Here is a 16,171-nt window from a genome sequence, read left to right on the forward strand (position 1 = left end):
TCCTTCTATAAATATCCTGATTATGTCTTTTGGGAATTTTTCCCTTGGGGAAATTCGTAGAAATTACTTAAACATACTGGATACTAATTGTTTGTCATTTATATGTGTTGCAAACGAATTCACCTGAGTAAATTTCCAGTCAGTATCTAATCTTTCCTTTTTTATAATGTTGGTATTTTTAAAGTTAAATTTTCAGTGTTTTACATTTTGTGCACTTGAGTCTTATTTAAATTTTTTACTTTGTAGCTAAGTCATAGATATTCTGTTATGCTTTAATCTTACAACTTTACAATTTAAATCTAATTCATTTAGAATTGATAAAATGAGAAGTAGAAATACAACATAACATTTCATACATACAAGCATTTATAGCACCATAGTTTAACGGGCCATTTTTCATTGTTATACATGCTACTGGTTTCATACTTGAAGCTTCAGTGCCTTGTGGGCCTGTTTCTGGTCTTTCTCACAGTTCCATTGACCTGCTTGTCTCCTCACACCAGTGCCACACTGTCTCTATTATTGTTGCTTTATAATAAGTTCTGATTTCTGATAGGGCAAATCCCCCCCTTTTATCCATTGAAATTCTCTTAGCTATGTTCAGCTCTTTTCTCTTCCGTATAAGTTTTATAAGCTTGTGAAGGTGACCATGAAATTCTCTCAAGCATTTCGCTGAAATTGCATTGAACTTGTAAACTAGTATGAGGGGAAACATCACGTTGGTACAACTTGGTCATGGCTGCTGCTGGAGAATACATCGTCCCTGCTCCTGATGTTTCTCTCCTGCAGAAAGAACTGAATCTGTGTAATTGTGGCCACCCTTTCCCCATTTTAGTCACTGAGTTCCTAGAAAGGTGGAGGGACTTATCTGATTGTTAAATCTGAGAACAACCTGGCGCACCCTGCTCTGCCCTCACCCTCAGGAGCAGCCAGGCTGTTGAAGCCCACGGGCCCCTGCATTTCAGAGGTGCTTCCCCACAGTGTGCAATAGGGCTGCCCGCGTCACTGCCACCAAGACTGGATGGATAAGCCTGTCTGCTTACAGTGTTCATTGGGAGCAAGCAACTTGACTAATAAGCTTGAAATCTTCCCACAGGTGTCTGAAGGTGATATAATGGTCTCCATATATATACACTATCTTTATTTCTCAACTTGTTCAAATCCTGGGAAAGGAAGAAAATAGCTTTTCACTTGGACCCTTCTTTGAGACCCTAGCAATCAGTTGTTTAATGTATTAATGAATTTGATTATTGAATGCATATTTTTAAAGCAGTTTCCATCTATATTCACAAGTGAAATTGGTTCTAGTTTTTTTCTCAGAATTTACTTAATTAGGTTTCAAGGTTACACTTGCCTCATGAAATGAGTTCGGTAATATTTTCTTTGAGACTTACAGGGAAAGATTATATAATGCTAGACTTATCTGCTCCATAAATGTTTCATAGTAGTTTCTGTAAAATTGTTGGGTCTAGGGTCTGTGTGTAAATTTTTAAATAACAAGTCAAATCACATAATTCTTTAAAATATTTAAGTATTTTGCACACACCTACAGAGACTCACATAGAATACAATAAGTATCTTCTTAGTCCTATTTCTTTTGTAAAAAAATAAATATTGAGAGAACACAAACATTTATCAAATTATTTGTATGATATGAAAAGTCATAATGCCACAAATAACATATGCCAGCAACACAGTATAAAACAGGAAAAAAACGTTTTCTTATTGCTTTTTAATCTCCTGGAAAAATAAGCTAAGGAAAGAAATGACCTTTGTTCAATTATTTTTTTAAAAGAAATTGTAAGGGAAAAAAATGATAATTATTTTAAATTTAAGTATTTCATTACAAAAAGGATATCATAGACAAAATTAGTAGATGGTAGAATGTGAGAAAGATTTAAGTCAAAAACTGACAAGTGATTCAAATCTTGGATAAACACAGACCATCTGCAATCGACTCAAAAGAAAATTTTACCAAAAAAAACTAACAAGCAATTTACAAAACAATAGAATTCCAAAATTCTAGGAACATTAAATAATGATCAAATTTACTTGTAATTAAAGGGAAAGAAAAAAATAAAATCAGATATCACCTATTACATCCATTTTCCTGGCTAAAAAAAATTAGGAAAATACCAGTATTCACTAGGAAGTTAGGGTGTGGAATCCCCATACTCAAATAATAGGAGTGTGCACTGGTGTAGCCATTATGAAAAGTGACTTGAAAAAACTTAGTTAAATCAAATATGTGCATACGATCAGACTCAAAAAATTTGTCTGTAGAAAAATCTCCTAGAAAATTTTTCACAGTGAGTTATTTGTAGTGAAGACAAATTGCTGGCCATCTGCTATCCTTCACTACAAAAGCACATAGATAAATTATGATGGATGGACACCATAGAGCAGTGCTACTCAGTGTGTGGTCCATGTACCAATACCAGTCCTTGGACTCTCTGCTTTCACTGTATGATGAGACACTACTGAAAGTGAGCTTGAGCATTCAAACTATCAAAAAATTTTGACAATTTTGATACATTTTCCCTGTTTTTGCAAAAGTATGGGGCACAACAGATGATAAATCTTACAAACAACATTATCATTTACCATTAATACTTTGATAAACACTTCTGTGAAAGACTCTGTGTGCCCATGAGTCCATCATGGCACAGAAGAGTTACTAAGCAAGGGAAAAGGATGAATGCAAATATAAAGATAATTAAGAATAAGATAATATAGAACTTCATGTGTATGCCAAGATTTTAAATATAATGGTTAGTATTTTGGCAAATTAAGGTTTCTAACTGAAACAGAGAGAGTATAAAAGAAAGCACATGTAAATAAAATATGTTCTAACATGTTCCCTAATTGATATATTTATTAAATACCATCAGTTTGCACACTGAGAACACAGCTAATGGTCCATAGCAACTTCCCCAAGCTATAGATGAAAATATCTAAGTCAGGTTCAAGGTTCAGCCTTTCAACTCTAGGTCAGTTATGTAATGGAAAATATTCTCTGACTTACCTGTAAAATTAAATATACCATTTCCAATTCGATGATTAGGAAAATATTCAAAATGGTCTTACATTCTCTGCTCTTCTTTCTTTGTGCCTTTTCAGCTAATATTTCGTCTTTGCTACCCATGGAACAAAACAATGGTACCAAAGTCACTGAATTCATTCTCCTGGGATTTGCTGGTCAACACAAGTTTTGGCTTGTCCTCTTCATAGTATTTCTAGTGATCTATGTGGTCACCCTAGTGAATAACATTGGCTTGATCCTACTCATCAAGATTGAGTCTTCCCTTCACACTCCCATGTACTTTTTCCTCCAAAACTTGGCTTTTGTTGATCTCTGCTACACCTCTGCTATCACTCCCAAGATGCTGCAAAATTTTGTAGGGACAGAACAGTCCATCTCATTTGTAGGATGTATAGTGCAATTACTTGTCTACGGTGCTTTTGCAACAAGTGACTGCTACATCCTGGCTGCTATGGCAGTGGACCGTTATGTGGCCATCTGTAACCCACTCCGCTATCCAACAGTCATGTCCCAGAGAGTCTGCATTCAACTCTTAATTGGCTCATATTTCATGGGTTTCCTAAATGCTTCTGTAAACACAAGTTTTACTTTCTCACTGAACTTCTGCACATCCAATAAAATTAACCACTTCTTCTGTGATGAACCCCCAATTCTTGCCCTCTCCTGCTCCAATATTTACTTCAGCATCATGCTACTAGCAGCCTTTGTGGGGTTTAACTTGACGTTCACTGTGCTGGTCGTCATCTTTTCCTACTTATTTATTCTGGCTGCCATCCTGAAGATCTCTTCAGCTGCAGGGAAGAAAAAAGCCTTCTCCACGTGTGCCTCCCATCTGACAGCGGTCAGCATTTTCTATGGGACGCTCTCTTACATGTATCTGCACCATAGTACCATAGAGTCTCAAGAGCAAGAAAAAATGGCTTCTGTGTTTTATGGTGTTATGATCCCCATGTTAAACCCCCTCATCTACAGCCTGAGAAACCAAGACGTAAGAGAAGCCCTGAAAGGGGTTGGAAAGAAGTGTTTCTAGATTGAACATCAGTTACTAACTCAACGTGGTTCAACAAGCAAACCAACAGTTTTCTCCTATTTCCCAACAGCAGAAGGGATGACAAATATCTGTGGGTTACAAAGGCATTCCTTGATTGTATCAGTAGATCTGAAATGTAATGAAAACATCTTGAATGAGTAAATAAGTTCCTAATTCATGTATTTCTTACAGAGAAAGCATATGAAAAGGTCTTTGATACTGCTTTTGTACCCTTTGAGGAGCCCTTTTTTTAAATACCTGCCTTTAAAATAGAAAAGAAAAATAAATGTGTGCAATCAATGTTATAAAGTACCCCCAACAACTATAGTGTAAATACTCAACAGAGCAAAAACTTTTCTGATTTCCCATAAGAGACACTGTTACTCGTGCTATTATTCTCTAAGCCATTTTAGTATTGCAAGGAATTATTTAAAGAAATTCTCCATTTCTTTGGAGCAAATGTACAGAAAAGAAAATGGAAAATAAGAACAGTTAGATGAATTCTCGAAATGTTATGGAAAAATGTGTTACAGCTCTGGATCCAGGCGAGAGACCAAGCAGCATTGAGAGAATTGGAGAACTTAGGTTTATTACGCTAGCGGGCCCAGAGGAGTTAACACTCCAAGCTCTGGACCCCGTGTGTAGGTTTACACAGGCCTTTATGGGCTGCCAGTTTTACACTTTGAAACATCATTTGCAAATAAAGTATAACAGAAGTTGACCAACCAGGAACAAGCTTTGTAGAAATAGACCAATCAGCAGTGAGGGAAATGAACCAATCAGGAGTGAGAGAAATAACCAATCAGGAGTGAGCTCCATGCAAATGAACTACTACAAATGAACCAGTCAGAAGTTAGGGAAGTGGACCAATCAGAAGTGAGAGTAATAACCAATCAGGATTGAAGGAAATAACCAATCAGAAGTGAGCTCAGGGAACCAATAGAATTTTAGGAGTAAGTAAGCTTTTTCAGAGGGAAAAAGTGAGATAAAGCCTCTGGGCCAGGGAACTGGATGGTGCTGGCAGGAGAATAGTGGCCCTGCTTGGGGGTCCTGCCGGTCTTATTTATAGGGCTTCCCACCTCAATACATATTCACACATTATGGAGCAATATTCCTGCTTTCTATACATGGTCTCTAACCAACTAGAAAACTGGCACAGTAATTAGGCAAATATGGATCATATCAATTCATTATCAGTAAAATTGCATTTTAAATATAACCCTTTTGCCAAAATACAAATCTAGTGCAGAGTTTGGTGCTACAGAACAAACTCATTATCTAGAATTGATGGTTAATTTCCCTCAATCTGCAAGAGTTGTGAGGGATGAAAGAATCCAAGTTAAACATGAGAAGTCATACCTGGGCTTGGACATGAGTGTTCTATTGACCTGGGAGAAGATAGAATCAAGCACACACCCATCCTATGGAAAGGCAGTGTTAACAAAAAGACTGAGGTCACATATATTTCTTCTCTCCACCTCACTAATCAATTAACTGTGGGAAGTTGTGAGTGAGAGGATTGGCAGGATGGGAGTTCTCTGCCTTTCTCAACATTCCAGAAGCTCCAAATATATGGGCCGATGCAGAAACACTGTGATTTAGAGCCAGTCATAACCCCAAACAATACCAAGAGAAAACAAGTCCATGCAGCAGGGTGCAGTACAGGAGAGGACTCCCAAAATTTGGTAACTCTAATTTTCTTAGGGTTGCTAGTGACCTGCCCATACTTTCCTCTGCAGAAAGAAACTCTATTTTCAATCTGGAATGTAAGCAAATCCTTTCCTGAGAGGGGAGGAGAGATCTTCATCCTTACTACCCTGAACCATCCCTGGAGATGGGGACAGTTCTAACTTTCACTATCCTGTTGTGTCTCCTTATAGAATCATTCTAAAATGCAATGTCTGTAAATGCCTTGAAGAGGAATTGGACTGTGCAGAAATATGAATGGAAAAAATTTGCTTTCAATAATATTTATAAAGTGAAAAATAGGAAAAACATGGATGAAGAAAAATGCAATAATAATAATAAATTTACTTCTTCCAGTCCATGACAAATCAAATTGAGAAAAAAAGGTTTTAAAAAGTTACAGGAAATCTATTTGAGATAATTAGTGAGAACAAGCCCACATACAGAAATTCTATATTATTAAAGCCCACCAATCAAACACGCCTGGAGTCGAAGTTTAGGAGACACAATTTTGCTTCCACAATGCACACTCCATAAGGGCTGTGGACAACTTAGCAAGAGGGCATAGGAAGGAGCTTTTTATAGGTTGTGGGCTTTGCTGAATGTTTCCAAGTATGGATTACAAACGCAGGTACTCTCTCTTTTGGATACTGTCAAAAAGCTGGGATAGATCAGCAACTAGGTATCTCAGTAAGCATTGCTCAAGAGGTGGAAGGAATAAAGTAGAAAAAATTATGTCATTGGCAAGAAGGAGTCTCAGTCACTTAGAATAAGGAGTTGTTAGTCTTTTTATAGTTGCCTTGTGGACTAGGGAGGTCTGGTTAGAAACATTTTCTTATTGGCTTTTTGTGACCATTAACATCATGTTAGACATACCACAGTCTGATATACTGGCAGAACTGATTTTCATCTTCATAATAACTTGAAATCAGAAAAACATCTTTTTTCCTTCTCTTCTGTTTCTTTCTTTCTTCCATTCTTTCCTTTTCTTCCTTCCTCTCTTCCTCCTTTCTTCCTTCCTTCCTTCCTTATTTTCTTTTTATTGTGTGCCCATGGAATAATTACAGAAATACAATAAATTGCAAAAGTCAGAAAGAGTGTATAAAATTTCCTCTGCTTCAAAGACCTAGAACTAGAGTTTAATAATAAAGCTTGCAAGTGAAAACACCTAAAATTCTACACCTTATAACTGAAAAGTCTGATTTAAACAAAACTTAAGTGAAGATGAAATAAAAATAATATTGCCAAATATCTATAAAACAATAATTCAGAACCATTACGTAAATATCTATAAACTACAAGAGGTTTTCAAATAAAATTTTATAACTCTATAAATACTACTTTTAATAAATAGGAAATAATAATAAATTAAGTATGCATACATTTTAAGGCATGAGAAAATAATGTAAGGAAAGGAGAAGAGAGTAATAATTATTTTTACATTAACATTTAAAATCTCTTAAATTACAGAAATAATAAATCCTAGAACTCATTCTCTGAAGCTTAAATTAACAATAAAATATATAAATCATTTGCTAATTTATCAAGCAGAATAATACTGGAGAACAAAGAAATTTTTTAAATGAGAGAATACATAACAATATACAAATATATTACAGAATCTGATAGAATTTTTCTAAAGGATTACTAATTGCAAAAAAATTACCACAGAAGAGATTTAAGAGCAATTAATTTGTAAGGAATAAAGTAGTGAAAGTGCAACTCTCTCCCCAAAAAAACACCAAGCCCTGGAGTTCTCTACAAATATTAAGAAATAGACAATATTTCTTACAAGAAAATGATGCTTGAACTGTTGGAGAACATGGGAAAAGAAGGAATGTTTCAAAATGATTTTTATAAACTAAGCAAAGACAGCTCAAAACTATAGCCCAGTGCCAGTCTCAAATATTAATATAAAAATTTGTAATAAAAATGTCAGCACACACAAGGAAAAAATTTCAGCAGCATATTAAAAAAATAATAAGGCATAACCAGATTTAGTTGTATTATAGGAGCACAAAATAATTCAATATTAGTTAATATAATAATGTATTAATTAATTTTTAAAAGATAAACCATGAAATCTTGTCCAAAGATACTGAAAAATATTTGCTAAGAAAAACATTATTCTTAATCTCAGTGTTTAAGTAAAAGTTAAAATACCTCAACCCAAATACTTGATCACATTTATAGGTAAACACTAAGAACATTCCATTTAAAGTCAAAAACAAATAAAATATGGTCTTGCTCAAAATTATCCTCAGAATTGTTCTGGAGCTACTGATCAAAGCACTTGGATTATAGAAATCAATGAAAAGGAATAAATCAAAAAGGAGTGAAAATTATTATTTGAAGATGAGGATTTTTTTCTGGATATTACAGACAATTAATTATTATAAACAACATAAGTCAATCATGTAGCTAGACAAAATTATTATACATAAATCATTAAATTAATTAGAAAAACAATAAACTAAAATAAATGAAAAAAATCAATCTTATTCCTATACAACAGCAAAAATTGGAAATGAATTTTTAATACCACTCACAATAGCATCCAAAAGCATGAAATACATAGTGTTAAATTTGACAAAATAGTGGAGCATCTATGTGATGAAAACCACAAACGTTTCTGAGAACATCAAGAAATCCTGTATAAGCAGAAAGATATATCATGTTATAAGAATTGGATATATCATGTTAAAAGAATTGGAAAACCCAGTATTGTTAAAATGCCAGTTCTCACAGGATTGATCAATACTTTCATGAAATTCCACCCAAAATGCAAGCAGGTTTTCTACAGAGATTGATAAGCTAATTCTAAAACTTAATTGGAAAAGAAAAAAACCTGGAATAATCAAAAACATTTTCTAAATTAAGAGCAAAGTTGAATGATCTTTGCTACCTGATTTCAAGATTAACTAAAAGATGTAGTACATAAACCAGTCTTGTAAATCACAAGCAAGGTATATTGGCCAATGGGAAAATATAGAGTGAAAAAAATATATTAACAAATACATGGCAAATTAATTTTCAACAAAAGTACTAAGCCAATTCCATGATGATATTGTCTCTTCAAAAAAATAACTATACAGTTGATCCTTTCTGCAATTTTCAAATTCATGAATTCAATCAACCACAGATAGAAAATATTATTTGACCCGTATGGTGATTCCCTGGAAGACCATACTTGCAAGGCTGTCGTTATTTGACCTAATTCAAAGCTCATTCAATGCAGAGACTTTTTTCATGAGGGTATTCATTAAAAACAAAATGATACAAGTGAACTAATTTATAAACCAGAAATAGACTCACAGACATGGAAACAAACTATGTTCCAGGGACATAAGGATGGTTCAACATATACAGATCAATCAGTGTGATATACCACATCTACAAAAGAAAGGATAAAAATCATCTCAATAGATGCAGAAAAAACATTTGATAAAACTCAACATCTTTTTTATAATAAAAATTCTTACCAAAGTGGTATAGAGGGAACATACGTCAACATAATAAAGTCTATTTATGACAAACCCACAGCCAACATAAACTCAATGGTGAAAAATTGAAAGCTTTCCCACTAAAATCTGGAACAAGACAAGGATGCTCACTCATCATTTCTATTCAACATAGTATTGGAATTCGTAGCCGTAGCAATCTGACAAGAAAAAGAAATAAAAGGGATCCACATTGGAAGAGAAGAGGAAAAATTGTCACTATATGCAGATGAAATGATATTATATATAGAAAACCCTAAAGAATCCACACAAAAACTACTAGAGCTGATCAAAGAATTTGGCAAGGTAGCAGGATACAAGATTAACATACAGAAATCTGTTGCATTTCTTTACACTAACAATGAAATATCAGAAAAGGAAATTTTAAAAACCACCCCTTTTAAAATCACATCAAAAAATGGAATACTTAGAAATAAACCTGACCAAGGAGGTGAAGGACTTATACATGCAAAATACATGCATTAAATAGGAAATTAAAGATGATTTAAAGAAATGGAAAGATGTCTCATGCTCTTGGATTAGAAGAATTAATATTGTTAAAATGGCCATACTACCCAAAGCAATCTACAGATTTACTGTGACCCTATCAAATTACCCGGGAATTTTTTCACAGAAATAGAAGAATTCTAAATTTATATGAAATTACAAAAGACCTAGAATTGCCAAAGCAATACAGAAAAAAAAATGAAGCTGGAAGCATTATTCTCCAAGACTTCAGACAATACTACAAAGCTGCAGTAATCAAAACAGTGAAGTATTGGCACAAAAGCATATGGATCAATGGAATAGAATAGAGAGCCTCAAAATAAACCCACAGACCTAGGTCATTTAGTCTTTGACCAAAGAAGCAAAAATACAATGGAGAAAAAAACAGTCTATTCAGCAAGTGGTGTTGGGAAAACTGGACAGCCACATATAAATCAATGAAATTAGAACAAACCCTCATACCATACACAAAAACAAACTCAAAATGGCTTAAAGACTTAAACATAAGACAAGACACCATAAGCCTCCAAAAAAGAACATCGGCAAAACATTCTCTGACATAAATCGAAGCAATGTTTTCCTAGGGCAGTCTACCCAGGCAATAGAAATAAAAGCAAAAATAAACAAGTGGGATTTAATTAAACTTATAATCTTTTTCACAGCAATGGAAACCATAAAGAAAATGAAAAGACAACCTATAGAATGGGGCGAAATATTTGCAAATGATGTGACCAACAGGGGTTTAATTTCCAAAATATGCAATTCATACAACTCAGTATCAAAAAAAACAAACAACTCAAGCAAAAAAATGAGCAGAAAACCTAAACAGATATCTCTCCAAAGAAGACATACACGTGGCCAAAATACACATAGAAAGATGATCAATATTACTAATTATTAGAGAAATGTGATTCAAAATGACAATGAGGTGTCACCTCACACCAGTCAGAATGGCTGTCATCAAAAAGTCTACAAATAAATGCTGGAGAGGGTGTGGAGAAAAGGAAAACACTGTTGGTGAGAATGTAATTTGTTGCAGTCACTAAGGTAAACAGAATAGGACTTCCTCAAAAAACTAAAAATAGAGCTACCATATAATCCAGCAACCCCCCTCCTGGTTATATATCTAGAAAAAGTGAAAACTCTGATTCAAGAAGATTTGTGCACCCTAGTGTTCATATCAGCACTATTTACAGTAGCCAAGACATGGAAACAACCCAAGTGCCATCAACAGATGATAGTTTAAGAAGATGTGGTACACACAAACAATGTAATATTACTTAGCCATAAAAAAGAATGAAATATTGCCATTTGCAGCAACTTGTATGGACTTAGAGAATATCTTACTAAGTGAAGTAAGTCAAGGGAGAGATAAAAATATTATATAATATCGCTTATATGTGGGAAATCTAAAAAAAATAACACAAATGAATCTATGTAAAAAACAGAAACAGACTCACAGACATAGAAGACAAATTTATGATTACCAAAGGGGAAAGGAGGAGAGGCATAAATTAAGAGTATGGGATTAACAGATACAGATACAAACTACTAACACAAACTATAGTAACAGATACAAACTACTATATATGAAATAGATAAGCAACCAGAATTTACTCTATACCACAGGGAACTATATTCACTATCTTGTAATAACCTATAATGGAAAATAATCTATGTGTATATATGTATTTCTGAATCACTTTGCTATACACCTGTAACTTTAAAAATACCATAAATCAACTATACTTCAATTTAAAAAAAAAAAGGAGTATCTCTATTTGCCTGAAGACCTGGGCCACTGGATAATCTAACGATGTGACTTATAATGGAGCTTTGGGTATCGGTTCCAACCTCCAGAGGGATGGGGGACTAAAGGTATTACCCTGAACCTCCAGGAGGGAGTGAGAACTAAACAGAGACATGAGCAATGACACAGAGCCCCAAAAGGAACTGTGGACACTGAAGGCTCAAGTGAGCTTCCTGAGATGGCCCACTCCGTGCGTATTACCATATGTTGATACCCAGGTGGGAAATGCATCCCTGGGGATGATGGAAGCTTCAAGTTTGGAAACTCACAGACCTTACCCTGTAAGTATCTTTGTTTAGGTGGTGATAATTTGTATCCAGTAGCTATAATTACACTGTAGTCGTATGTGTAGTACATTCCAGACTGTGTTAGTAACTTCAAGCTCAGTTACAAATTACATAGATTAAGTGGCTTCTAAACAACAGAAATTTATGTCTCACAGTTCTGGATGTTAGACGTTTGAGATCAGGGTGCCAGCATGGCTGAGGTCTGGTAAGGGCCTCGTTCTGGATGACAGACTGCCAGCCTCTCATTATGTCCTCACATGTTTGAGAAGAGCTGGAGAGCTCTCTGGAGGCTCTTTTATAAGGACACTTGTCCCATTCATGACATCTGCATTCCATGACTTAACTACTTCCCAGAGGCCCCACCTCCTAATGCCATCACACTTGGGGGTTAGGATTTCAACAGATGAATTTGCAAGGGACACAAACATTCAGTCCATAACATTGATTTATTATAGTGAATTATCAACCTGAGGGTGACTGTAGAGACCCCTAATTGTAGACAGGCAAAAATGAGAGCAATTTCTGGTGTACAGCATAATACATATATTGTTTTCATATTCTTTTTCATTATATATAAGATACATGATGTTGTATGAGCTATTTATATATTCTGGAAATTGAACCTTTGTCAGTCACATTGTTTGCAAATGTTTTCTCCCATTCCATAGGTTGTCTTTTTACTTTGTTTGTGGTTTCTTTTGCTGTACAAACACTTATAAGTTAAACTGGGTCCCATTTGTTTATTTTTGCTTTTATTTCCATTGCCTGGTAGACTGCCCTAGGAGAACATTGCTAAGATTTATGTCAAAAAATGTTTTGCGTACATTTTCTTGTAGGAGGTTTATAGTGCCTTGTCTTATATTTAATTCTTTAAGCCATTTTGAGTTTATTTTTGCGTATGGTGTGAGGCAGTGTTCTAACTTCATTGATGTATATATGGCTGTCCAGTTTTCCCAACACCACTTGCTGAAGACACTGTCTTTTCTCCATTGTGCGTTATTGCCTCCTTTGTTGAAGATTAATTGACCGTAAGTCTGTAGAATTTTTGTCTAGTGTCTGAACTGACATAAGACCTATGGAAAATGTTCTCTCAGACTATGCAGTTTGCCAGACTCTTTGAAAGGGTTTATCCCAAGCAGCACAGAGAGGAGCAGGAAGAGTGAGATACAGAAGGACAGAAGCAAGGAAAGGGTGAATAACTTAGCTGGCTTACACCCTGGGACCTGGATCTCAATCCCACAGGGGACTTTGGTAAACTAGGTAGAATGTCCCCACAGCTGTCCCTCTGAAGGACAACAGCTGAAGACAGTAATTTGCTTCCCCTCCCCCATTGCTTGGTGGTCACCCAGCATCTTCCACAGCTTCTGAGATACTCCTGAGAAGCAGGGAGCAGAGATGCCACAGGAAACCTGCCCCTGGCAGCACAGACACAGCCGCACACACGGATACACTGAAGTCTGGTAGCTCAGGGGCTGTGGTGCGGGACAGAGATTTCTGCTGCTCCGTGTAACACAGTTCACACCAACGCAATGGAAGTAGAAGTCCGCTAGATGTGGGCAAAGCTTTTGTCTTCCTGATCAAGAGTGTGCATGTGGTTGTCACCCTGTCCTCCTGGATCTTTACCTCCCGGACTTTTTCACCTGCTTTGACAGGGTGTGTGATGTCTGGCACCGTAGTAGACATGATAGACTGTGAGGCAACCAGCATGTGGGAGAGACCAAGCAAGTCACAGAAGTGCGAGTGTTGACTTCCAGGCTGTTGCTATGAAGGAAAAATAAGTCCTTGTTTTTATAAAAATAACAGCCAAAGTTAAGTTGGGTTTTTCTTTATTGCAGTCGAACATATTCCTAACTAAGACGCTGGTCATGCAGGAAGGAATAGTGAGTGTCAACTTACCAGACTTTTAACAGTAGCTCTCCTTCACAGGTATACTTGTTAATCAAAAAGTTACAGCTTGGTTAAACTGCTTTCTCCTTTCACTGATTGAAGGTTTAATCCTCGCAGCATTATAGCCAAACAGTACTCAAGATCTCTTTCTCCACAAATGACCAAAATATTCTGAAGCTGTAAACTCCAACCAGAAGAAAAGTTGTCTTTATCCAGGGATGATTTTTTTAAGATACACATTTTTACAAAAAGTGAAGAAGGGATCAAAAGTAAATTTTTTCTTCAAATAAATAAACAATGGTCAAAATGATAATAAAAAATATATTTAAATAGTAGTGACTCACATTAGGAACATAGGGACTTAAATTTAGATTAGCTTTGGATTTCTTTTTTCCAGATAGCCCTATTTGTTGCTGATTATGGTGACAAGGTAGATTTTCTAGACCTGAACACAACTTTTTAGACATAGTAAAAATTGCTCAACCTGATTCATAACAAGAAAAAGTTTTAAAGGAGTTATTCTATAACAAGGCCACACAGACGAGAAGTCCCTGATGACAGTAACATGATTAAATGTATTTCTCTAGAGAAAACTTAAATGTTCTTCACCTGAAAATAACTACTGAACATTGTTTATTCCAATTCCATTACAGCCCCTGGAAGCCCAAGTTCTCAAGGGAGCAAGTATTGATCCCTCAGGCTCCAGCTTTAAGCTCCCTAGTTAGAAGGAAGCACACAGAGAGCCTGGTGGCCATCAGCCTGTACCAGTTGCAGAAAGAAAATCTGGATGCAGCCCCGGTGTAAGTAAAACAAAGCACAGCCCATTTTTCAAAATGGGCCGTGTGCCCTCCCAGTGTGTGCTGGAAACGGTGGGGCAAAGGGGTCAGAGACAAAGTTCTAGTAAGTTTCAGCCAAGACCAGGGGTGATCACTTCTCCCTGGTGACAATGGAAATGAATGGATGAATGAACAAATGAATGAATGAGTATTCTATGGCTTCAGTGTATTATTTGTAAGTGTTCTGACCAACTTTGAGTTCCCATTCAGTGCCTGGCCCCATGCTGGGGCATTTACATAAATCACCTCACATCATTAAGAAGCCGACTTGACTTCTCTCCCTTCCTTTTCCTTCTTAAAACAATTAAAGCTATTTTAAAATGAAAGGTGACAAAGTTTAGAAGTTTAAAGAATTTCTCTCCCTACCCCTTTGCCCAAGGATAACCATTAGAAGTTTGGCATGAATCGTTTCAGAGCTTTTTCATGGATAATTAAAGAAAATGAGGAAAAGAGAACATGGATGTATAAGAAAATTTCATTTTAAATGGGTCCAGGTCTACATATTATTCTCCAGCTTGCTTTGTTCTTTTGACAATATGACATGAGCTCTTTCCATAAGAGCATATATTTATCTTCTAGTTTTTGGACTATGTATTCATCCATAATATAAATCCACTCTGACTTATTTAACTCTATTTCCAAACTTTAACTATTGTACACAGTGTTACAATGAGCATTGTTACCTTCTCATAATTCTGTAACCCCCATTTTGTAGAGCATGGAACTGAGACCAAAGGGAGTTACATGCTCTGTCTATATGAGGTGGTGCAACCAGAATCCAAACCCAGGTCAGTCTGTTTCCCTTCTGCTGCACAGTGCTGAATATAAATGAAGCCCCAGAAGCCCAGGGTTCAGTACAGGATAAGCACGTTCAAAATGCTGGGTGCTTGGCTTGAGTGCATGTGTTTGTGTGTGTGTGTGTGTGTGTGTGGATGTGTTATGTGCCTTGTACTGGGTTTCTTCATATGTTTTATTTTAATTCGAAAGGATGGTAAATTATCTCATCAAGAGTCTAGTTTAAGTGGACTCACGACCAGTGCTAGCTTCCCCTGACAAGTGTTTTTACCCACTGAGTGGAAGCCTCCTTGAAAGGATTGCATTTGCTCTATTTACAGCGAATTTACTTGAGGAGGCAGCTTACACTTGTTGGCCCGTGGCCATCACTAAATGTTGAAAGAAGAGAGTTGTTTCTTGTTCCGGCACCGCAGAGTTACCCCACTCTGTTTATTTCTCAAGATGTTTGAAAGAACCAGATTGCCCACATCCCCACAGGTGTGTTTACCGTACTCCCCACCTCTAAAGGCACCTTCTTATCCCAAACTGACCCTCCCGTCCATGGAGCTACAGCTCTGCCAGGAGTTACTGACATCAGAGTAAGGAGATCTCTACTGATGCGTGCGGGCGTGGCATTTTTCTTTGTGACAAAGCATTTAAGGTGCATAAAAATGTATTTAAAATAATGTATTAAACGTTCGCATAGCCATCATCTAACTTCTACAACTTGCTTTTTATTACTCAGCATCCTCTGAGATATTTGTCCCACAGATGTTCTAGCACCAGGGTACTGAATTCTCACTGATTTATT

The 16,171-nt window shown here is 36.1% G+C and overlaps 1 protein-coding gene across 1 annotated transcript; it reads left to right on the top strand.

Moving 5' to 3' along the window:
• Nucleotides 1-3,143: 3,143 nt before the first annotated feature.
• Nucleotides 3,144-4,073, top strand: LOC102524832 (olfactory receptor 5AK2-like). Its single transcript, XM_006214051.3, has one exon. The coding sequence runs from the start codon at nucleotides 3,144-3,146 to the stop codon at nucleotides 4,071-4,073; it is 930 nt and encodes a 309-aa protein (XP_006214113.2).
• The last annotated feature ends 12,098 nt before the right edge of the window (nucleotides 4,074-16,171 follow it).

The sequence above is a fragment of the Vicugna pacos genome, chromosome 10 (assembly GCF_048564905.1).
Source record: "Vicugna pacos chromosome 10, VicPac4, whole genome shotgun sequence".
NCBI lineage: Eukaryota > Metazoa > Chordata > Mammalia > Artiodactyla > Camelidae > Vicugna > Vicugna pacos.